This window comes from Podarcis pityusensis, assembly GCF_964106645.2.
Source record: "Podarcis pityusensis genome assembly, chromosome: 8".
NCBI lineage: Eukaryota > Metazoa > Chordata > Lepidosauria > Squamata > Lacertidae > Podarcis > Podarcis pityusensis.
The window spans coordinates 8,788,276-8,813,551 of record NC_138033.1 but is presented as its reverse complement, the minus strand read 5'-3'; the positions used below and the strand labels follow the sequence as shown (position 1 = coordinate 8,813,551).

Below are 25,276 nucleotides of genomic sequence, written 5' to 3'. Positions count from 1 at the left end.
GAATCCCCGCGACGGGGTGAGCTCCCGTTGCTCGGTCCCTGCTCCTGCCCACCTAGCAGTTCGAAAGCACGTCAAAGTGCAAGTAGATAAATAGGTACCGCTCCAGTGGGAAGGTAAACGGTGTTTCCGTGTGCTGCTCTGGTTCGCCAGAAGCGGCTCAGTCATGCTGGCCGCATGACCCGGAAGCTGTACGCCGGCTCCCTCGGCCAATAAAGCGAGATGAGCGCCGCAACCCCAGAGTCGTTCGCGACTGGACCTAATGGTCAGGGGTCCCTTTACCCTTTAACCTTGATCATTATTTTGAGCTCATTATAAATTACATCCCAAAATTCCTTTATTTTCTTACAGGTCCCCTTTGGCCACCTGTAATGCTGGCACATAAGACACCTCACTCCCGGTTCGAGTCTCCCGGCCCCTGTGCCTGTCTTGGCTTGCTGCCCTTTGCCCCCTCCCCAGCGGAGCCCCACCTGAACTCTGGATTCAGGAAGATTGATCTTCAGAGCCACTTCCTCGCGCATGAAGATGTCTGGGTAGCGGGTCTTGGCAAAGAGAGCCTCCAAGATATCCAGCTGGGCTCGCGTGAAGGTCGTGCGCTCGCGCCTCTGTTTCCGCGGGGTGGCTAAAAAAATAAGAGGAGAGATCTGGATTCAGGGAAAGTTACATATCTCATCATGTGACCCTCTTCATACATGTGGGTCGGTTCAGTTCATTCTCTGCATTTAAAGAACAACAGCAAGAATGTTACAGTGGTACCTCGGGTTAAGTACTTAATTCATTCCGGAGGTCTGTACTTAACCTGAAACTGTTCTTAACCTGAAGCACCAGTTTAGCTAATGGGGCCTCCTGCTGCCGCCGCACCCCCGAAGCACAATTTCTGTTCTCATCCTGAAGCAAAGTTCTTAACCTGAAGCACTATTTCTGGGTTAGCGGAGTCTGTAATCTGAAGCGTATGTAACCTGAAGTGTATGTAACCTGAGGTACCACTATATTTAAAAAAATAACAGCAATAACCACAACGACGATAAGATGCACAACTCTATGTGCCTTTAAACTGATTTGTAAAAATGTTACATGGAAAAAATACGAGAGACATTACACATACTTCTGTAAAACAAGAAAATCTTTAAAATAGTAATAATAATAATAATAATAAACCTCTATGTGCCTTTGACAGTGCTCTGGAGGCTGCAGCTGGTACAGATTGCGGCTGCTAAGTTCTGGAGAAGCACCAGAAACTAGGAGCATATCTTGCACGTCCTAAAAGAGCCACGCTTGGCTGTCTGTTTGCTATCAGGCCCAATTTAAGGTTCTGGGTTTTTAAAGGAAGGCCTCTACCATTATTTGCCAGCCTGCACCTTAAGCTCTGCAAGGCAGGCCCTGCTTGTAGATCTTAAGGCGCAACTCAGAGCAGGGCCTCCCCTGTTATGGCACCCTGTCTGTGGAACTTCCTCCCACTGGAGGTACGGTTGTCTCCAATGCTAGCAGTCTTTCGGTATCCTTCGTGCCTAGGGAGGTGGCTGATTTATAGGACAAATGTCTCTGCTTCGTGACAGCTCTTTTTAAGAATACTTTTATTTGTGCCTTTTCAGTAGCAAATGCTCATAAACTGTCCAACTCAAAAGAGCCCTCTGTTCCCCCTTCCTCCTACCCATTCATTCCATGTGTGTCTAGCATTCACATAGAGGTAAGTTATTTAAGGTTATAGAAGTACAGAAGGGACTCCGCGGGTCATCTAGTCCAACCCGCTGAAATTCAGGGATCTTTTGCCCAAGCCCCTGAGATTAAGAGCCTCGTGTTCTACCAACTGAGCTCTCCAAGAAGCTGTAAGAATATCAATTTCTAAATGCAAACTTTAATTTCTAAATGTAAACGTTACTTCACTGGAACACAAAACCCCACATCGTCTCACCCGATACGGCAAATTTGCGGGACTTCCAAACGAGAGACTTCCAGGTTCTTTTTCAAGTGACAAGTATTGAAATTTAGGTCTTTCTCTATACGAAGCATTCATTCCGCCAGAGTGGTGGGTCTGGGAGGATGTCCAGAAGACACCCTCTGAGGCCACAGAGGAGTCTCCCTTTGGAAAAGAGCGAATTGTTCTGTTCCCAGTGTCTCCCCATAGATCAACTGAGGAATGGTTACAACAAGCCAATGTTCAGAGGAGGGGTTGAAGCTGAGGGATGGTGAAGGAAGAAATTTGAACTTGGCAGCTCCCTAGCTTAGCCAGTCCACTAAAAGGGCCTGGGGAAATAATAATAATAATAATAATAATAATAATAATAATAATAATAATAATAATAAATACCCCACCCATCTGGCTGGGTTTCCCTAGCCACTCTGGGCAGCTTCCAACAAAAGATTAAAATACAATAAATGGCGTCCTAGCTGCCTGGGACTCTGAGAAGCCCTAGTCTCACACACTACCAACCCAACCTTTCTCAACCTGGGATCTCCAGATTTTGTTGGACTACAACTCCCATTATCTCTAGCTAGCATGTCAGGGATGATGGGAGTTGTAGTCCAATAACATCTGGAAATGTTGGGAAAGGTTGCTCTAACCACCACAACACCCTGGCTCAAAGGAGCTTAATAATAGTAATGATAATAATAATAATAATATTTTATATTCCGCCCTCCCCAGCCAAAGCCGGGCTCAGAGCGGCTAACAACAGTAAAAATAGCACAATTTACATAAAATCACAGTCAATTAATTGAAATACATTCTAAAATCAATTCATTCTAAAATTAATTTCCCTCTCCCCCCGTTTTATCTAGATGGGTGGGGTATATTATTATTATTATTATTATTATTATTATTATTATTATTTTCCTCAAAGCAACCCTCTGCTTGGAGTGACAGGCAGTGAGTGGCCTAAAGTTAGCCAGGGAGGCTGGTGGCTCAGGGGGGGCTTTGAAGTGGGGTCTCCCCAGTCCTGGTCAGGCACTATAACCACTACACCACACTGCCTCTCTTCAGGGAAATCCTGCCGGCCATTGCAGGATCTTCTGACGGAGGAATTCCGGATGAGCATCTAAGCCACTTTCCCTCCTCCGCCTTTCCCAACACTGAGTCCCCAGAGGTGGCTGCATCACAATTCCTACCCTCCCTGACCGTTGACCATTCTGGCTGGGGATGAGGGGAGTCCAGCAACAGCTGGAGACCCCAGGCTGCGAAGGGAGGCTGCAGGGATTTCCAGGGACTGGGCAGCTCAAAAGCACCACTTTGCCAAACTGGAAAAAGGAGCTGGACTCCTTCTCAAGGACACTTCACACTTATTTATGGACCTTAAGGTCCATAAATAGCAACACCCTAGTGGTCCCGGGCCCTGAGGAAGTCAGATTAGCCTCAACCAGAGGCAGGGCCTTTTCAACACTGGCCCCGGACTGGTGGAACGCTCTGCCTCATGAGACCAGGGCCCTGCAGGATCTGATTTCTTTCCGCACGGCCTGTAAGACAGAGTTGTTCCGCCTGGCCTTTGGCTTGGAATCAACTTGATCCCCTCCCCCTCTTTCCTTTCTCCTTCTGTGATGGAACTCCTATTTGGGGACTTCCCTGGCTTTTTTCTGGCCCACGTAGGACCAGTCTGGATAGTTAGCCTTGGTGATGACGACGTTTTCATCCCCAAAAAGTTTTTTGATTTGAATTTCTACTGAAATGGGGCTGCATTTTAATGTTGTATTTTAATTTTGTTTTTAAGTTGTATTTTAATCAATTATTTTTATACTTGGTGTTAGCCGCCCTGAGCCTGGTCTCGGCTGGGGTATAAATAAAATTTATTATTATTTATTATTATTGTTTGATATAAGTTGTTTATTTTAAAGCTATTGTGACTTTTCATACTGGATCAGATTGTTACTATTAATGTTTTATTATAAATTTTATGTGTGTTGGAAGCCCCCAGAGTGGCTGGGGCAACCAAACCAGATGGGCAAGGTAATGATAATAATAATAATAATAATAATAATAATAATAGCTATTATTACTGTAGCACAGTAGGTCTTGCTGTTAAGTATTTGAGCCCACCCAGGGACAAATGTGGGCAGGGGGTTGGACTAGATGACTCTGGGGGTCCCTTCCACCTCTACAATTCTCCGATTCTGTACACAGCAGCTGGCTTGCACGAAAACTCCACCAGCAGTTGCTGAGAGAAACAGCCGGCGAAGGGCGTCCCAGAATAAGCTGCTTGGAGGTGGTTGGGTTGGTTGGTGTTTTTTTTTTTTAAAAAAGCAATGTATACATTTTGATAATAAATAAATTAAATACCAAGAAGGGGAGAGAAGGTGGAAAGCCACTACTATCATCCTCCTCCTCATCATCACTTTATGTGCCACACATCTGACTGGCTTGTCCCAGCCACTCTGGAAGGCTCCCAACAGAATATTAAAAACACAATAAAATACCAAACATTAACAACTTCCCTATACGGTGCTGCCTTTGGATTGGTCTACTCTGAGTAGCTGGATGTCATCCTGTATATTTCCCATGATGCATTTACCATGACAAGTGGTCACCTGACTTGACAGCTCCCTTCCACCCAGGCTAAGCTTATTTGGGGTAGAGATTTTCCGCTGCCACCTCCGAAATCACAAAATGCTGTTATCTCTTCCTATCTCTTATCTTGATTAGATATAGTTGTTCTCCCTCTTATCACTTCATTCCCCCTGATGAGATAAAGCTGTTCTCCCCTTTCCAGAAATCACGATTCCCAAACTTAACGCCTTTTCTTTCTTTTTAACCCAAAGTGATATTGGTTGCCAAGGAAGCGGATGACCCAATGATAGACCCTTTGCAGTCTCTGGATGGGGAAATTGCAGCCCTCTGGGTTCTTCACAGAATTTGTAAGAGCTGGAAGGGACCCAAAGGTCATCTAGATCTCAACCCTTGTTGGACTCCAACTCCCATCAGCCATGGCCAGTGAAGATGGGACTTATAGTCCAACAACATCTGGAGAGCCACAGGCCCACCCCTCCCAATTCCAGTGTCTATTGAGAAGAAGGGATGTAAAATACAATAAAATTGAATAGGTGATCATCCCATTTTCAGCTGGGCAGATGTGGCCTTGGGCACTCAAAGCCTATGGCTTTACATCTCAGATTCTCAGTAAATCCGTTAGGTGGCCTGGGGCAAATATGGAAATGAACCTCCCAGGGTTGTGAATACACCTGACTTTCATTTAAATGACTCTCTTTCTTTGGCAAGGACCACAGCTCAGAGGTGGGGCTTCTCTTTTCTATGAAGGCTCCAGGTGCAGTCCCTGACATTAGCAGGGAGGGCTGCAGAACCCCAGAGCATGGGTAGGCAAACTAAAGCCAGGGGGCCAGATCCGGCCCAATCGTGTTCTAAACCCGGCCCATGGACAGTCCGGGAATCAGCGTGTTTTTACATGAGTAGAATGTGTCCTTTTATTTAAAATGCATCTCTGGGTTATTTGTGGGGCATAGGAATTCGTTCATTATTATTAATTTTTTATTATTATTATTATTATTATTATTATTATTATTATTATTATTTATACCCCGCCCATCTGGCTGGGTTTCCCCAGCCACTCTGGGCGACTTCCAACAGAACACTGCATCTCTGGGTTATTTGTGGGGCATAGGAATTCGTTCATTTCCCCCAAAAAAATATAGTCCGCCCCCCCACAAGGTCTGAGGGACAGTGGACTGGCCCACGGCTGAAAAAGGTTGCTGACCCCTGCCCTAGAGAAAGGCTGCCAGTCAGTGTAGGGCAGTACTGACCTTTGACCTAGACCAGGGGTCAGCAACCTAAGGCCTGGGGGCCGGATCCAGCCCAATCGCCTTCTCAATCCCGCCCAAGGACGGTCTGGGAATCAGCATGTTTTTACACAAGTAGAATGTGTCCTTTTATTTAAAATGCACCTCTGGGTTATTTGTGGGGCATAGGAATTTGTTCATTATTATTAATTTTTTTCAAAATATAGTCCGGCCCACCACATGGTCTGAGGGACGGTGGACCGGCCCCTGGCTGAAAAAGGTTGCTGACACCTGACCTAGATGGACCCCAATGGATGTCCTCCTCCTCCACCCCTCCCTATAGTAAGATATTGTCTAGTTTCCCCCTGCTCAAGTCCCCTTGCAATCAATTTAATTCTCAAGATGAGCAGGGTATTTCCCCCCCTCCTGGCACAGGCATATAATTACTGCATGATTTTTTCCCTCCGCATAGAAGACTGTACCAAATTGGTTCCTGCCCATTGTGATCACTAGTGTGTCTGCATGAATTGGATTGTTTAAAGGGATCTCTTCCTAGGGTTTCCCCCTGCTCTTTTTTCTATTGGTTCAGATCACCCCTCAGCCCCATGGAGAAAAGGCAGGATATAAAAGGGAACAAGAGGATAAATTTCTGTTTTCAAAAAGGGCCATGGAGCAATTTTCTACCTAGAAGAGGCTTGGTCAACGGAATAATAAAAAAAAAGAATATAGACTCTCCACTAATTTAAAACAATATTAAAGGCTAGTTAGGGATGCATTAATATCTGCTTCTTCCTTCGCAATTATATAAGTTTTTTAAAAGCTGCCTGCCCTACTGGAGGCAGGTCACATGATAGAAATGATGGTCTAGCTTTATTTAGGAAGGTTTCCACCACCAGGCAACAGTCTGGGATAAAAAATTATTGTGACATTAACTAGGCAATGTTGCTATGAAGTTTAGCGTCTATAACACTAAAAACAATTATGTCCTGCTATTAGTTGCTTAGATTCTTAACCTGCTCCAGAACACCTGAACTAGGCAGGGGAGCAGGGACTTAGGGGTTCCCCTTAAGTTTCAATTATTTCAACGTCCAAAAATGCACTTTTGGGTAATTCACAAGGAATCTGTGAACATCCAGTGGTTTGCTTGGGGTTTTCTGCTGGGGGAGGGTGTGGACAGCAAACTAGGATCCAGATAACATTACGGGCTTTTATAAGAGCGCCCTGAGAACTTCAAATGAAGGGCAGTATTATTATTACAATAATGACTTTATTTTGGCTGAATCCTGCCCATTGTGATCACAAGTGTGTCTGCATGAATTGGCTCATTTAAATGGATCTCTTTCTAGGGAACCTTTGGAACTTGTAAACCACATGATGGCCGCTACATATCAAAATCAAAATCTCTAATAATATATATATATATATATATATATCTGAAATGCAGAAGTCTTTCAACACATTTTCAACAAAATCTGCCCTGGTGGTGGGAAGGCAATTTAAGCATCTATGAATGCAAAAAAACTGGAAATACCACCCTAAAACTGGTGACGTTTTTGAAAACATTTTTCATTTTTTAATTTATCATGGTCTCAGTACCTGAATATGAACCTCCAAAACTATTTTTATATTTAATTGTAAAATAAGTATGTGTGTGTATGTGTATACGCACACACACATATATATACTTATTTTACAATTAACTATAAAACTATAAAAATAGTTATATATCTATAAACTGAGGGCATTTCATCTTTAAATACATGCAATTTGATAAATAGTAGAGTAAGAACATTTATCACGATCCACAATAATATAATTCAATATTTGCACATTCTGTTTGTTTTGATCCCCAAACCAAACAGGAAGCAGTTTCTATTCTCTTTCCCCCCACATTTGGCCAACTAGCTGAATTCTCCCTCGCTACCTGATAACCCACTGGTTTCAATTCATAGAAAAAAGAAAAACCCAGTTACGTCTCTCCATCCTTTGCCTACCAAGAACCAACTCAGTGATGCCCATCGCCCAAGTTTCCTCCAAAACTGAAAAATGACACAAAAAGGGGGGGAATCTTGCAAATCCACTTACTGGGGTACCCGACGGCCGAATGTAGCAAGTCCATGCCTGGCCCAGCCAAGGTGAGGCCGTTGACTGCATAATGTGGTTGCTTGATGTAGGACATCATGCTCAGAAGGTTGGAGTCCCCAAAGATCTCGGTGGGGAGAGAGGTCTTCTGCTGCTGGTGGTGGTACTGCTCCTTCGCTCTTGCTTCTGGCTGGCTGGCTGGAAGCCTCCTAGGTCACCCTGGTCCTCCACTCAGCACCCAAGGGCAGCTGGAACTGCAGCCAGGAGGCAAAGACAGACAAGACCAGGAATTTAGTGGCCGCCTCCCCAAGGAGGGAGAGGTGGGGAGGAGAGAGAGGTTGACCAATGGCAAGCAAGAGAAGACACCACACCTTTCTGGTGTCCTTCTGGGCTAACCCTCCAGAGGTGGTCCATGCAAGGAGGACTCTGACTTTCCTACAAAGCCTAGAACCTCACTGGCAGCCGAATAAATAAATAAACTCCTTTGGATATGGGATGAGGTGCCTTTTTCTTCCCCACTCTGTATACTGCTTACTTCCCCCACCCCCTTTTTAATTTGAATTGCACATTACCATATAGTCAGTAATGATACAGAGAAAGCTAGAGGGGTTTGGGGGGGGGGGGAGATTGGGATTTTAGCAACTCAAAAGGGGGGTCTAATGGGTACCAATAGGCTATCAGGCCCATGCTTTTGAGGGTCTATTATTACCTAAATGAGCAGGTTAAGTCAACACATTAAGGACTCACAGCGGTGCCTTGGGTTTTTGGAGGGGGAAAGGATTCTGGAGGCAGGGAAGGATTCTGCACAGCTTTTGGTAGAAGTTTGGCCTCTCAAACGCAATGCTTTGCAACATACAGCAGTTCTGTTGCTTCCCTCCTCCTGAGAATAGTTTCCCCGCCCCCCAAACTTCTGAGGGGTTTGTTTTTGTTTTTTTTAAAAAGGAAGCACACAATTCTAAGGGAACTGAGTGTAAACATATACAAAACATTGTGTGGCGCAGCGGCTGAATGAATCTGAAAGTCCTGAGTTCAAATCCTACCTTAGCCTCATTTCATCCACTCCCCTGCCCAGTCCACTACAGCATGGTGATAATAATACTGACCTACCCTTCAGGATTATTGTAAATATGACTGATTGACACACACACACACACACACACACACACACACACACACAAATATACGATACCATGTATATGCTGAGCATTGTTATACTAATTTACCTGTCAATTTAAATTTAGGATGAAACTCTTAGCCTTCCTAATCTAGTGTGTATATGTATATTCTCCTTGTTTGTGGAATGTTCTCCCCAGGGAAACTCGCTGGCACCTTCATTAAATATCTTTAGGTGGCAGGCGAAGTTTCTCTATAACCAGGCCTTTGGCTGATTAACACACTATGTCCTTTTAAATGTGTTGGGAGGTGGTTATTTGCTTTTGGTTTTGCTTTATTATGTATTCTGTGTTCTCATTTTGTATTTTTTATGCCGTGAACCGCTCTGTGATCTTCAGACGAAAGGCAGGCACACCAATTTTTGAAAATAATATTTAGGACTTGGTTAGGACTCACGAGGGCGCAGCATGAGGACTCAGCTGTGCCACAAGTAAGGACGAGCATGTGCAGAGTGCCTTTTGCTCTCACCGCATGGTAGCCCAGCACATCAGACCTACAACCCTGAAATCGGGGAGCAAAATGAAATTGCAAGCAATTCCACATTTCTCAACGTTGAGAACAAGATAGAACAGTGCAATAAAACAACGGGCCTAATTCTTTGAAATTCTACCAACCCTCCATCAACATCCTTCTGAATTTTTCGGCTCTGGTAAAGCCAGTTTGGGGACCAGACTATCTCTCTAGACTAGAGAATGTTTCGTGGTACTCCCTCTCTCTGCCATTAAGAAAGGCGTGGTTTGGCGGTGGCAGAATTTGCCAACTGCACTTTAACATCGCTTGTTTTGCTTAACCGCCAAGGTTTTATGAGAAGCGGGCCTGTAAATTGTGCATGGATTAAATGAGGGTTCCAAGGATAGATGCTGAGCACCGCAGAAATGGGTTGCAACAAGACAAAGAGACAGAGAAAACAAACTTCTCTGCCAAGTGGGAGAGAAGCTGCAGTTTTTCATTTCGGTTTTTCCGTCTTCCAAAGGATACAGAGGAGAGCATACGACGTGTGCAGGGTTTCGTGTGCTGAGGAAAGCCTGGCGCATTTGAAAATGTGACGGAAACTGCCCTAAATCTGGGTTACCTTAAAGAACTATCTCTGGCTGGTAAAAGGGGAGAGGGAAGTAGACACTGAAGCCCCACAGAATCAGGAGGTCTGCTTCTCAGCCTGAAGGCAGTAAGCCAGTCATGGACTTTCTAGCCTCGAGTTCTTCGGTGACTGCTGATATTTCCACTACTGCATGGCTTTTCTCCCAGCCCTTCCTGGAGTTGCCACAGACTAAAGCTGAGGCCTTCGGTACTCAAAGCAGACAGACAATGGGCCTAGAGCATTTCCCCAAAAAAGGATGCCTCTATCCAGGAAAAGGACGCGGGTGGCGCTGTGGGTTAAACCACAGAGCCGAGGACTTGCCGATCAGAAGGTTGGTGGTTCAAATCTCTGCGACGGGGTGAGCTCCCATTGCTCGGTCCCTGCTCCTGCCCACCTAGCAGTTCGAAAGCACGTCAAAGTGCAAGTAGATAAATAGGGAAGGTAAATGGCGTTTCAGTTCATTGCTCTGGTTCGCCAGAAGCAGCTTAGTCATGCTGGCCACATGACCCAGAAGTTGTACGCCGGCTCCCTCGGCCAGTAAAGCGAGATGAGCGCTGCAACCCCAGAGTCGGTCATGACTGGACCTAATGGTCAGGGGTCCCTTTACCTTTATCCAGGAAAAAGACATGGCTGGGAAAGCCACATTGTCCCCAAAGAACAGGGCAGATGGCCCAACAGAGCATCCTCCCCATTCACTGGTCTCTATTTTTGCAGTCCTTATCCTAGAGAAGGACTCACTTCAACAGGAGGAAAAGGGAGAAGGATCTCAGCAAAGGCAGGAGGAGGAGCCACGAAAGATGCTATCAAAGGCCTATATGGGTACCACTGTCTCACCACCGAAATTAACAGAGGAGGCAGCAGACACACCAGGCGTTTAAAGCACATCCCTCACAAATAAGAATCCCGGGAACTGTGGTTTGTTAAGGGTGCTTTATCTCTGCCAGGGTAAACTACTATTCCTAGAATTTGGGATGCTTGTATATGCAGAATCCCTGGCTGCCCGTGAAATCCTAAACTGGGTGGCTAGATATCCCCTTAGCTGAAAAACCCGCTGGTGCCAACTGAGTAGCAAGAGTGCCCAGTTGCAGAGCCGAGAGACCCAGGTTCAAGTCACGGTTTCAATGGGCAGGCGGAAGTAGCGTTGAGGGCATCGCTCTTGGTCGTTCATAGCTTCCTGCATTTGCGAAACAGGGATAGCTGGGAGCCTGGAATTCCACTCTCAGTGTGAGAAGGGAAATAACGGACATAATAAAAGTCCGGCGCCCTGATCTTGCAGCGGCTAAGGAGATGCCTCTGGGAAAGCCTTATTTCCCATGATTTTAGCTCAGTTGGTAGAGCGTGAAACTCCTAATCTCAGGGTTGTGGGTTCGAGTCCCACACTGGGCAAAAGATTCCTGCATTGCAGGGGGTTGGACTAGATGACCCTCGTGGGTCCCTTTCTACGTTCCTTTGCCTAATCCTCTTTTAAAACCGTTCAGGCTGGCTGTCATCGCTGGCTGCTTCCTGTGGGAGGCAGTTCCGCAGTTTAGCTACGTGTTGCGTGAAGAACTACAGCTTTTATAATTTCCTCTCTCCTTCTGCTTTTAACGTAGCGAATAAGAAAGACGGACTGAAGGCGGGAGGGGGAATCGAGGATGTTCAAAATCTCATCGGCATCAGCGGAAGTCTGGTCTGCAGCTGGATCCACGGAGGTTTAGGTGCAACCTAGATTTCTCTGGGATGCATTTCCGGAATTGGGAAAAATAGCTATGGGACACACGCAGTACTGGGGGAGATACAGTGAAGTGAACCATTTCTCTGTCCCACCAGAAGACTCTCCCTCCCCAAGCTTCCTTTGTTCCTAAATCCATCAGGGAATCAATCACTAATGATAATGGGCTTGGAAGATGCTGACAGTCTTCTTCTCTCTTTTGTTTGGCTAGCTCTCCTGCTGCTTCTTCCTTTTCCCCACCTTAACCGCATCCCTCCAGCTTTAGATTTCCAACTCCAGAGGCAAACAATGAAGAGGTTATAGAAAAGGGAGCCCACCACCCTTATCTCTGTTCTATCCTGTTTTCCTTTAAACCAATTCGTGGCCCATGAACCTATTGTTCAAATCACGAACCGTTATGTTGCAGGCGTTGCTGCAAATCTATTTATTGCAAACAACGCGAGGAGAAGACTTGGCCTATTTATTTCCACCATTTATTATTCCTGTGGTCCTTATTTGTAAAAACCCCTATAAAGTTATTCAAAGAAGAAGAAGAAGGAAAGAGAGTCCTTTCTTTCCCAGGGGTAGAACAAGCAGCTCCCAAATCTATAGCAAGGCAAAGTCAAATGGCAAGTTTGCAGAGAATTCCCTCACACACAGTTATTTGTCCCTGCAAATAGCTTCCCTTCCAATTAAGAGGTGTGGGTTGACCTTGTAAACAAAGAAAGGAACTGAATGGTGACACACATACACAAGTACACACCTACACAAAAAGTGACAGACAGGCACTTATATGCTTTTCAACACCTTAGATAAGATATCTAGAGAAGACCGGACTAAGGATGGTTTGGGGGCAAAACGTGTTTTCCTATCTGCTCAGAGGCTTTCACTTAAAGAGAAAAAATTTTCCTAAATTTTGACAGTCAAGAAGATGCTATAAGTCATGTCGCCTCATGACTTATCAACACCCCAACTGCTTTTTTGCACTTGAATGAAACTGGTCTACATCTATTATTATTGTTTTAATTATTATTTTTAAAATTTCTATGCCGCTCTTCATTCGAAGATCGCAGGGCGGTTTACCGTATAAAAACACAAAAATTATGCCATGGTGACAAACAATAACACCTCCCCACAGTTATTCTTCACTATCATTTCTTAAATTTCTCCAGTTATTAGTCTCCAGTTTTTGAAATGTACTCCAAATAATTTCCCCGGGGGAATTTAAACAGCTTGAAACAGGTGTAAATTTATTGGTTGCAAAGCACATACCCAGATAATAATAATATAATAATAAATTTTTATTTATACCCCGGCCAGAGCCAGGCTCAGGGCAGCTAACACCAATAAAATTTCAGTAAAAACATAATAACAATAAAAAAGATGGGAAAGGTTTGTAAAAAACTGGAAAAGTCGAATGGTTAACAGAGGCGGATATTGAGTTTTGATTATGTTGGATCAATAGCAAGCTCTCCACAGAAACTTCCTTTCTATTGTCTGAACATTACCCTGCTCTGACCACAAGGTGCCTGAAATTTGGCCTCATACCGCAGTAACAGTATTCATGAAGAGGTACAGACAAAAAGATGTCTTTAGCATTGCTTTTGAAAATGCCCATTTGACGTTTAATTAAGCAATGTGTTCTCCATTCAAAAAAGCTGGCCTGGAGTGGGACACAGCTAGATTCCTTGACAATTTTAAAGGGATATTTTCCTCTTCCAAAACACCCAATATGATGATGATGTTGTTGTTGTTGTTGTCGTTGTTGTTGTTGTTGTTGTTTTGTGGCACAACACATTCTAAGTCTGAAATCCTATGCCCACTTACCTGGGACTCAGGAGTAAGTTTTACTGAACTCAGACTTGCTTCTTAGCAAGCAGACATAGGAGGAACAGGCTGCGTGGCCCAATTTGCTCGCGTTTAATTCATTTATGTTTTCCATCAAGTTTACATCCTGTCTTTCTGGTCTCAACCAGGAACCGCTGGGGTGGCTAATTCACAAGAGAGCAACCTTAATACTTGATATGAGCAGGGAGACGGGCTGCTCAGGATTTTCTGGCCGCATGAGGGGTCCTCAAAGTTTCCCCCCTCTGGCTACAGCCTCTCCCGGTTTGTGGGAAGCAGACTTTAGGGGGTTCCCAAACTGTGGTCCGCAGACCACCAACGGCCTGTGAGCCTCATTTAGTCTGTCTGTGAGGAACCCTTACAATCGGAGTTCCATGGAATCCAAACTGCAATACAGCAAAGTGCAATAGAAGAAGCACTGAAAATGAAATTAAAAACCATATGGGGATCTGTTTGACAGTAGAAGGTGCTGGAATCTCCTTTCCTGGAGGTTTTTCGGCAGAGGTTGGGTGAACATCTGCCAGGGATGCTTTAGTTGTGAGTCTGGCCTAGCCTATGGTGTTGTTTCAAGGGCTGTGGCAGAATAATAATAAGAACAATGTAGTGTTTTGGACACTCGAGGTGCAATAAATAAATTTCTGTTCCCTCTGCTTCCAGTGTTCAAGGATATTAGTGCTGTTCTCTCTGCAGTTAATCATTCTCACCCTCACACAGGGAAAAGGAATTTGGCAAGGTTGCAGAAGCCTTTCAGACAAAGGAAAACCTGAAGAGACCCCCCAAAAAAAACAGTCCCAAGAGGACAGTGTGCCCTCTCGGGGACCACAGAATGCTGGAAGACAGTTTTGGGTTTGCATTTTCGGAAAAGGAGGCAGGGAAGAGGACAACTAGATGGGAAATGGAACAGAATGAAGTGTCGTGAGCTAAGGCACAGCCAACAAAAGTGTCACCGCGCTGCAAAATTTTGTTGCAGCACCAATCTGTTGCCGTGAATGCTCTTTGAATAAGGTTGCCAGATTTTTTTCAATGAATCTGGGGACACTTTTCAACTTCCTACTAAATAGATGGATTTTGTCAGGGGAACTGACTTGTAAATCCAGGTACTGTCCCCAGGAAACGGGGACGTCTGGTAACCTTATATTTGACATTTGAGGGGTAAGGGATGGTGGTGGGAAAAAGAAGTATCTGTGGGATTGAATGTGGGTATGTATGAATATTTTTAAGGATTGTATGAAATGTATGTTTGTATATTCGTAACATTAAAAAAAAAAAGACGATGGTAACGTTATATTTGAATCCCTGCCAGAAACTCTATAGCTTCACACGTCTATATTGATAGCCTTGATAATCAAATAAAAAGGACTAAGGTTTTAATAATAATAATAATAATAATAATAATAATTGTGCTCTTCTTTATTTATTTGTTTCTTGTGTTCAAGCAAAAGCCTAAAGGGGCTTGTGTTTCACCTGATAGCATGGGTATATATAAGATAGAGGAATTATATTTTCCCCAAAGCCTAAACACTTACCTGGAGGGCACCCACATTGAACTCAATGGTTGTTTCACAGGTTTGCTCTGTTAAACTCTTTAGGATAGATTAATATTTATATGTTCAGGATTGCCCTGTTAAACTCCTTTAGAAAGAACATTGGGGAACTACCAGAGGATTTGCCAATCTGGATAAATTAAATGCTGAATTCCTTTTCATTATCTATGTTCCACTTTTATTTATTTCTTTTTATTTCAGCAAGAACAGCTTAAAATGAATTTAGTTTTTTTTTTAAAAAAACTGCTAAGAAATGGGCGTTTTTTTCCGTTAAAGGCAAATTTTAACTGATTTGTTTTTTATTAGGAAAGCAACAGCAAAAAAAAAAAAAAAGAAAAAGAAAAAAGAAAGGTCTAATATCTGTGTACAAATGCTTGCAATCCAGAAAGATATGAGCTCCTTAATGTAAGGAAACTGATAAACCTCTCTTTGGCTTAATGAAATATGCAAGTCTGAAGAGGTTTTGAGTGGGCAGATGGTGTTTTGCCCCAGATATTTTCCCATTTAAAATGTTGTCATCTCTTTGCAGTGTCTCGGATTATAGATTTATATAGCGGCAGGAAGAATGCAGTGAGAATCCTTTGAAACAAACAAACAAAAAGCTTTGGTTGCTGTTGTTGTTGTTGTTATTTTTATACAAATCAGATCAAGACAATCCTTTAAAATAGTCTCTCTCTGCATGTACCACATACATTGACTAAAAAATAAAAGTAAAATCAAGTTTTAAACATTTTCCTTTTAAAAAAAACCCCACATAGGTCCTCCACATTCATTAAATGCTTATAATTATCAGAGAAACACTGGATTTTATTTATTTGTTGTTGTTGTTCTAAATTCTTTAAAATAATTGCAAAAAAAGCTGAAAACACGATCTACATTGACCCAAAACTTGAGGGTTCTTTCTGAAGAACAATGCGAACAACCCCTCAAGATATATTGTTAGTGCTGCCATTTTATCTAATTCTTAATTGCAAAAGTGAGATTATACTCGTTTTAATCTGTAGGGTCTGCTTGAAATGTTGCTTTGACTGTCAATACTTTGAAAAAAGATGATTGAAACTGAATCAACCACCTTTCACTGATTTTATGTTTATACATACACTGTATACACTTTGAAACATTATTTAGAAAACTCCATAGGTTTTTACATCTATCTCACTGAATGCAACTATTGCCACCTTTCCAGCTTTGCTATAAATGTGCTTCCCAGCCGTCAAATGAGACGAAATGCCAATACTGTAACAGAAGCTGAATATACACTACACATCTCTAGATACGACATTGATGGTTGTTAGCGGACTCTGCAGAGTAATTTGACAGAGGTCAATTCCTTCCCCCATTTATCACATAAAATATGCCAACGTTTCCCAGGTTAAATCTCATCATGTCTTGTTTTCAGAACACGGAAAAAGGGGGGAAATTAAACGTGGACAACATCTTTACAGCTTAGATTACAAAACTGAAGAAAAGGCAATTATATTTATATCTAAATGGTGCAATTAAAGAAAGCAACGCATGTAAACGTTTCATTATATTGTGCGCCACCCCTTCACCAAACATAGTGAAATTAAGTTTTGCCATTGTGGCAAATCTTCCACGGGATACACACAATGGAAAACGCAGATCTATTTGTGGCTTTAGTGAGATGGCCAGACTGTTTGCTGCAGTGGGAGACCCACGATTTCTAGAGAGGACATCCAAAAGAGGTAAAATGGTGACTTTCTGAGATGGGGTTAGCTGAGCTTCCAGATCGCCTGGGATTCTTTTGACGAGGCGGCATGGGATGAATGAAAAATTTCAGGTGGACATTGAGATTATAAATGGCCAAAGACACCTTGGCTGGATCGCAAGATAGTTGAAGTCACTTCTTGTATGGTTGGAAAATTCCTAGGTCAACTCACATCAGGGCAACAACAACCATCTCTCCCACTTAACTTCGGTTCTTACCTACATGGTCAACTAACATCCATTGAATTTCCACAGTAGTGGCACAATGTCCTGCCTTCTCTCTCTCGCACACAAGCACACCAGCTTTATTTTTTGGGTGGGTTGGGGGAATCTGCCTTACCTTCTCCCGAGAGCAGTTCCAGTGCCCAGGTGTCCAGACCAGGAGCCTCCGGGTACCTCTGCAAGGAAGCATAACAGAGATTTGTTCTGGAGATGGATCAAATGAGGAAAAACCAAGGGCAGCTCCTTCTTCCCAACCCCAGGAAACCACAAAAAAATAACCCCGGCTAGAAAGAGCAAAATGTGTTAAAAGGATAACCCAGAAGTGATACAGTGGGAGATCCCTATAATCTGTAATAAAAAGAGAAGCTTAACCTGAATTGAAAAGAGATTTAGAGCTGGGTAAGAGATTCTGCAGCCCAGGACTTCTCTGGGCATTTAGATCCGAAGGTTTGGGATTTTCTCCTCTTAAGCCCTGGAGAAACGGGGGGGGGGGGGGGGTCAGTGGTGGTGGCAACAGCAGCAGCAACAGCAGTGGTGGTGGCTGGTGAGGGAGGGTTTTCTCAAAAACAACTTGGTGCGCTGTGCTGTGAGCTCCATTCTTAGATCCTGGCCCTCACATGACTGGTATTATAGGAACACTCTTGTAGATTAATAAACAAGGGAGGGATGGCTTCGTTGAGTTTTCTTTAAGGGCAGTTGAATATCCCAGGTTCCCTCTGACGGTGTGCAGGTTTATGGGCTGGCGTGAAGGGTAAAAATGATTTGCATCGGGAGATTTCGGAAGCAGATACCGAGATAGACACACAAACACACACACACACGCAACCAACACACTTCTGGGGAATACTGCAAATCAACGGGGAGCAGCCTAACAGGAAGAAGGAGAAACTCACACAGAGAGACTTTCTACCTCCAAACCTTTCATGTTGGTGACACACTTTTTTAGACGTGCATCATTTCACGACACCGCCATTCAGTTTTACTAGCAAAGTAACCCCTTTGCAGCCCCGGGAGGAGTGCTCACACGACACACCGACACACGGCAGCCGACACACTCATGTGTCGTGACACACAGTTTGGAAAGGTCTGTTGTGCCTTCTTGCCCGAAAGCAGGAATATACGACTGATATGTTTTGGTTCAGGCACACGGGTCAAAGAGTGCGAAGATGTCAACATCAGAAAAAGGCGGTCAGGTCTTTTCCATTGCTATTTTCCCTCCTCCTCGAATTCATTTTATTTCTTCCCAACACACACATACATACATAGATAGAGAGAGAGACCTAAAAACAGACATTTGTGCTTTTTGCTCCAACAAATCTCTTTATGGGTTAACTTTTCAAAAACAACACCAAGATTCCCAGACTCTTTCGTCCTCCAGCAGAATGACCGGATGCAAAAGAAGGCAGCAGGCTTCTGAATAATCAACAGGTGTGTAGAGAATTATGGCCGCTTCTTGGGTCTATGGGCTCCCTCACCACCACCTTTTCCATTTGGCCACGTAAGATCTTCTATGGAACATGCCCCAACCCAAGAAATGGCACTGCGACTGTTAATGTTCCCCCCTTTCCACACACACCTTGCCTGCGTTATCAGGTGAATGTCAGCCTGGGCGTGTAACGTGACCTTATATTTCTGATATTTATTCTCTGATCACTCAGAGAAGGGCTCTATGTATGTGGGAAGCTTGCGTGGAATGCTGGCTTACTGACTGGGGCGATAAAAAATACATAGCTTCGCTGGGCCTCTCGTTTTCAATCCACAGTGCCTAAGGTACTTGTGTTGAACGATGTCTTGATTCAGGGAAGGTGGAGCATACAGGAAAGGTAGGTTTCCACCTTTCAAATTGGCCCCCTGGGCATAAAAAACTGAGGTACAGAATAAACTGGTCAGTATCGATCACCTGGGGCTCTGTGTCTGCTGGACCAGGACTGCATCCTGCAAAGCTACCAGATTGTTTGGTTTTTGTTATCGGGCTGCCCTGTTTTACTAGCCTGCATGTCTATATATAAGCATATCTGTCACCTTCCAAGTCCACATTACATGATGCTCAAGCCATCAGTTGGCAACTGTATTGCATTTGAAATCCTTTTTATACATGGAATACAGCAGAAGTTATATTTTCTGAGAATCCTCTGGAAAAACAATCTCTCAAAGGACCATTGTACTGTGGAGAGTGTATTAATTTATGGTCTGTGTGTGTGGTTTGGGAGCTGCATGGTCAGGGAGAAAACAATGCTGTCCAGGGTTGTAAAGACTGCGGAGAGAATAATTGGGTGCACTCTTCCCACCTTGGATCAAATCTATGCTTGCAGGTGCCATAAGAAAGCTGCAGAGATAGCGCAGGATAGTGTGCACCCCGGAAATGATCTCTTTCAGCTTCTGCCTTCTAGAAGAAGGTACAGGGTTATAAAGACTAGGACCAGCTGCCTGAGAAACAGTTTCTATCCAAATGTGATTTTGGTTTTAAACACTGTATAAGGTAGTCTCTACAGGAGTATATTGTATTTAATTATGGGGTATCAGAGTTTTTACGGGGGTAACCAGACTGGGATAGCTGGGATAGCAGGCTTGTTGGTTTTGAATGTCTGATGCAGATTTTTTCAGTTTCGTTGTTCTGTATGGGACAATGACAATAAAGATTATCGTATTGTATCGTATCGTATCGTATCGTTTCTCTCTATCCTCATACCGTATAGGGCGCTCTCTCTCTCTCTCTCTCTCTCTCTCTGTGTGTGTGTGTGTGTGTAAATATAACTGTTTTAACTTTTTATATATGAAACATTTTACGCAAGATCTTCTCGCATTGGGAAGTTCTTCATAGGAAGTGGTTCCTCAATAAATGAAATAACAAATAAGTCCCTTGTCATGGCAGCTCTGTTTCAGAAACAAGAAACTTCCTACATTATCATGATCCTATTTATTTCTACCCTGTCTTTCTCCCTGACGGGACTCAAGGCAGCTTACAGATAAAAACAAGACTAAAACACACACCGGGGGGGGGGGGGGGAGAGAATACATTAAATATATCAACTGTGTTGCATTAAGTGAAAACTCAGAAATTGGTGTGTCACATAAATACATCTACAAATAATTCCGCTTTCCCCATCCTGAAATATTAAGCTTCTAAACAAACTGAAAGCTTAATGGACAGGAGGTTGCTAAGTTGACCTCGAAAGATGCAGAAAACCAAGCAAATGGCAATGGATATTTTTTACTGAGTCAGCTTAGATTTGTGTAGAGTAGGAGCAGGCAGACTTCAAGTGAATGGGATCTATTTTTCTTTCTCTTAGCACCCGAAGCCTAACAGCTGCAGCCGAGTGCGAAAGAGAGGTTTCGAAAGAGGAATAGGCTTACACTTAGAACGAAGGAACGCAACCCTCAAAAGGATACATCTGAGCCTAGGATTTCGTTTCCATTGCCCGAATTGTGCTTACAGCACACACACAAAACTATTTGGTCCATGAGTCTATCCTCTCAAGCTTCCTCCATTTCAGTAGCCTAATTTGGGGAGGAAAGTTGCTGCTTTTGTTAACCAGCTAAAAGTCAGAAATCCTTTGTAATCTACTGCAAATCACGCAGAGATCTGTCAGTAGATGCAGACCTACCCTCAGCCCCCCAGCCCAGTTTTCAAGGTCATGGGACTGAGCAGTCCATTTTTTCCCCTTCGCAAAAAGAAGTGACGCGATGTTTTAAATAAATATTTGCTTAATGCGTTTTAGGAAGCTTTGTTACTTGGAGTATTTTTTTTTAAAGATGCATGCTCGTTAGTATAAAAATATATTAAAAATGCACAGGCACAATCCAGTCAAAATTAAGGGGAAAAGTGATTTAGGGGGAGAGGGAGAGTTTAGTATGTACTTAGCTTACTCACTGAAATGGGATATGTACTTAACTTTAGCTGGATCATGCCCTATAATTGCAAAATCAGCGGGAGCGTGGCTTTAAAATTGGGCCACTCAAATAGAACTGAAAGCAACTTATTTTCTTCTGAGCAAGCGTGTTTTACATCCAGGATGTAATTGCTCTTTTTAGGCTGCATACAAACTATACCTCTGAAGCACATTCAAAGCACATTTTCCCCCTTCAAAGAATTCTGGGTGCTAGAAATGGCAACTCGGCAAAGGATAAACCACAGTGCCCAGAATTCTTTGAGGGGGAAATGTGCTTCGAATGTGTTTTAAAGGTATAATTAATACACAGCAGTCTTACAAAGCTGTGGCTTAAAATTTTAACTAAGTCGTTTTGATGCGAGCAAAATGAAATGTTTACAAAAACAACAATGGCTAATACTGTAGTTATGATCTTTGTATTTAAAATAAAATTCACAGTTTTGCACATCTGATGTATCTACAGTGGTACCTCTGGTTATGTACTTAATTCGTTCCGGAGGTCCGTTCTTAACCTGAAACTGTTCTTAACCTGAAGCACCACTTTAGCTAATGGGGCCTCCTGATGCCGCTGTGCCACCGCCGCATGATTTCTGTTCTCATCCTGAAGCAAAGTTCTTAACCCGAGGTAATATTTCTGGGTTAGCGGAGTCTGTAACCTGAAGCATATGTAACCCGAGGTACCACTGTATTCTGCTTCTTTACAAGGATATAAAAAAGCAAAACATTCAGTGAGATAGAATATTCTGGCAATTTACCCTTTCTACTTAATCTGATCCCGGTTTCAATTTTAAAGGGGGGAAATCTTAAAATACAGCCTTTAAAAAAAATATCCTGATAACCATGTGATTTTATTTCCACATAACTGAAGCACCCCTTAGAAGTCATAACTGAAAAGTCAATTGAAACCAATGGACCTTACTTCTAAGTAAACATGAATGATTGACACTGGGGAGCAAATATAGATCTCTGTTTCCTTATCCCTTATAACGGAAGCAAACATGCATTTGCCCTAGGTCTGTCCCAGCCTCTAAACCCCCAACATATTACAGAAGCATCTTTTATTCCGTTGTAGCTTGTCCTCAATAAAATACCCCCCCATCCTGTTTCTCTGTGCTTAAAGAATTTTCCCTTTACACAGAAGGACTACTGCCCCTGTTATCTGGAGAGAGAGAAAAAGCAAAACTAAGGAGCATCTGCAGCGAGCAAAATGAGAGGAGATTAAGGACATTTGAAACATCCCATTAAAGAGTACATAAAGGACCCAAAATTTCACTGAAGAGCTCTTGGATAGTTCTCCAGAAATTACTCTCTTAAGAAGCTTAGAATCAGGAAAGAAGTTCAAGATGCAATTCCCAGCAGCTCCTGGCAGAGATAGGTTTATACTCCCCCACCCCCACCCCTCCCTCCAGCTTGCCTTTCAAATTCACTTTGCCAAAGGATTTGATTTTTTTTTGCAATTTTGCAATCAAGATTGGCGGCGGCTAAGAAAGGAAAGATGGCGTTGACTAAGTGTTGACTAGTTGGTATTCAGGAGCAAATTGGTGAAAGGAAGAATTGGGGTGATGGCACCGGAAGTGGTATAATCCGGCGCCCATTGAGACACCCACCCCCTTTATGCAAGTGGAAACAATAAATCTATCTATCTATCTAGGAGTACTACAAGGCTGTATATTGTCTCCCTGCTTATTTAAGTTATATGGAGAATTCATCATGCGAAAGGCTGGGCTGGATGAATCCCAAGCCGGAATTAAGATTGCCGGAAGAAATATCAACAACCTCAGATATGCAGATGACACAACCTTGATGGCAGAAAGTCAGGAGGAATTAAATAACCTTTTAATGAGGGTGGAGAGCGCAAAATATGGTCTGAAGCTCAACATCAAAAAAATGAAGACCATGGCCACTGGTCCCATCACCTCCTGGCAAATAGAAGGGGAAGAAATGGAGGCAGTGAGAGATTTTACTTCCTTGGGCTCCATGATTACCTCAGATGGTGACAGCAGTCACGAAATTAAAAGACGCCTGCTTCTTGGGAGAAAAGCCATGACAAACCTAGACAGCATCTTAAAAAGTAGAGACATCACCTTGCCAACAAAGGTTTGTATAGTAAAAGCTATGGTTTTCCCAGTAGTGATGCATGGAATGAGAGCTGGACTATAAAGAAGGCTGATCGCCGAAGAATTGATGTTTTTGAATTATGGTGCTGGAGGAGACTCTTGAGAGTCCCATGGACTGCAAGAAGATCAAACCTATCCATTCTGAAGGAAATCAGCCCTGAACGCTCACTGGAAGGACAGATCCTGAAGCTGAGGCTCCAATACTTTGGCCATCTCATGAGAAGAGAAGACTCCCTGGAAAAGACCCTGATGTTGGGAAAGATGGAGGGCAGAAGGAGAAGGGGACGACAGAGGACGAGATGGTTGGACAGTGTTCTCAAAGCTACCAGCATGAGTTTGACCAAATTGCGGGAGGCAGTGGAAGACAGGAGTGCCTGGCGTGCTCTGGTCCAGGGGGTCACAAAGAGTCAGACACGACTAAACAACTAAACAACTATCTATCTATCTATCTATCTATCTATCTATCTATCTATCTATCTATCTGTCTATCTTGCTGGAGCCCAACCTTTACAGTCTTTGACGTTCCCACTAACTGCTCTTTCGGGAACCTCCCCCTTGCTAATTCTGCAGCCAATTTTTCCCCCAATGAGCTTGATGAAATTGGTGGCTGAGCCCCTTAAGCAAAAAGAGTGCCTGGCCCCAAGGAACCTCCAATCTAAGGATAAGCACAGGCCTAACAGATGGCATGAGGCCGGGCGAAGGGGGGGGGGTCGGTTAGCAGGGGGAGGAGAAGAGGGCAGACTGATTCAATGATTGCAGCGTTATTAACAGCGTGCACAGCCCACCAGCTGCCCATTAATTTTTACCCTGGTTTTCTTTACATAATTGCAAGAAGAAAAGTCTTGCATCCGTTCCTCCACAAAGGCAACAGGTTGCAGCTATTCCACCAGGTTGCAGAGGCTGTTGACTTCGTTGCGCCAGGTAGAGGTGATGGAAAGCTCGCTGGATCCTTCTACGTATGGACGGTTTTGAAGAAGTCCATCTATATTGATTACAATAAAACCTAACGTATTGCAAAGATGAATGGGAATCTTAAGCTGGTTTAATAGTCATTGTGTTCTCTCTCTCTCTCTCTCTCTCTCTCTCACACACACACACACACACACACACACACCCTCTTGGAATTATAGTTTTGCAAAGCAGCCAGGAAATCTCAACGCCCTCAGAAAACCACAACTGCAACTCCCAGAATTCCTTGCAGAGTTTACATTTTGTGGCACAGGTACTTAGCAATACCTTTGCAGGTTTCCTGAGAATCTCCCATTACTTCCCCACCCCACACACAAGGGAGAGATGTTTATTTTCAAAGGCGGTTTCAGAATAATGCAAAAGGACACCTGCAAGTCATCCGAAAACTATAACTCCCAGGGTTACGTGAGGCCAAGGAGCAGTTGCTAAAGCAGTGTAAGTCTGTAACACAGTTGCGACACCTGATCAACAAAAGGTACATCCTCAGAGCAGAACACTTACTAAAAGTCAATAAAGTAACTCTTAATTTATTTGAGGGTTTACAAAGGAAGCACACACACAGCCCCGTCCTACTCCAGGGGTTCCCAAACTGTCATTCGTGAGCTTCACTCAGGAGGTCTGCAGTGCAGAATGCACACATTAAATATTCCCTTTTAACTGCATTCTGTGGGATGCAAATTGTAATACCATAAAATACAGCGTAAGAAGTAAGAAGAGCAATAAAAACACAAATTAAAATCTTCTGGCTTTGCAATTGCTGCAACAGGCAGAAAATCCAATTAGCGGTCTGCCAAGACACTCAGCAACTTTCAAGCGGTCCTGGGGTGGAGCTTGGAAACCACAACCTTAGGAATATTTACTCAGAAGTAAAGGCCCACAATGGGGTTCGCACCTAAGTTAGTGTGCAATGGATTGCAGTCTAAACCAAAAAATTCATTTATCTGGAGAAGCTACCACCCTACTTCCCACAATCACTGGCATGCATGAAAGTTGCATCTCTCTCTCTCCAAGTCTGGAATGGGGAACCTGCGGCCTGCCATATATTGCTGGACTATAACTCCCATCATTCTTGACCATTGTTGGGTGGGGCTGATGGGAACTGGAATCCAACAATACCTGGAAGGTCACAGGTTCCCCATTCCTGAAAGAAGCCATTGAAAGATGCAAAAAGACAGGTTCTCAGAAACCAGCCCCTCCAAAAAAACAACAGCAACAGAAGGCCA

General features: G+C 43.5%; 1 protein-coding gene across 1 annotated transcript in view; it reads right to left on the bottom strand.

Annotated features, from left to right (window-relative positions):
* Nucleotides 1-25,276, bottom strand: part of LOC308484346 (homeobox protein otx5) — a 67,881-nt gene that overhangs the window by 6,002 nt on the left and 36,603 nt on the right. Inside the window, exons 3-5 of the mRNA XM_081019222.1 lie at nucleotides 17,196-17,253; nucleotides 7,801-8,051; nucleotides 468-619 (exon numbers count right to left, since the gene is read on the bottom strand). Of these exons, the coding sequence (XP_080875348.1) occupies nucleotides 468-619; nucleotides 7,801-7,897 (249 nt within the window). The 5' untranslated portion in view covers nucleotides 7,898-8,051; nucleotides 17,196-17,253. The remainder of the gene's footprint in view (nucleotides 1-467; nucleotides 620-7,800; nucleotides 8,052-17,195; nucleotides 17,254-25,276) is intronic.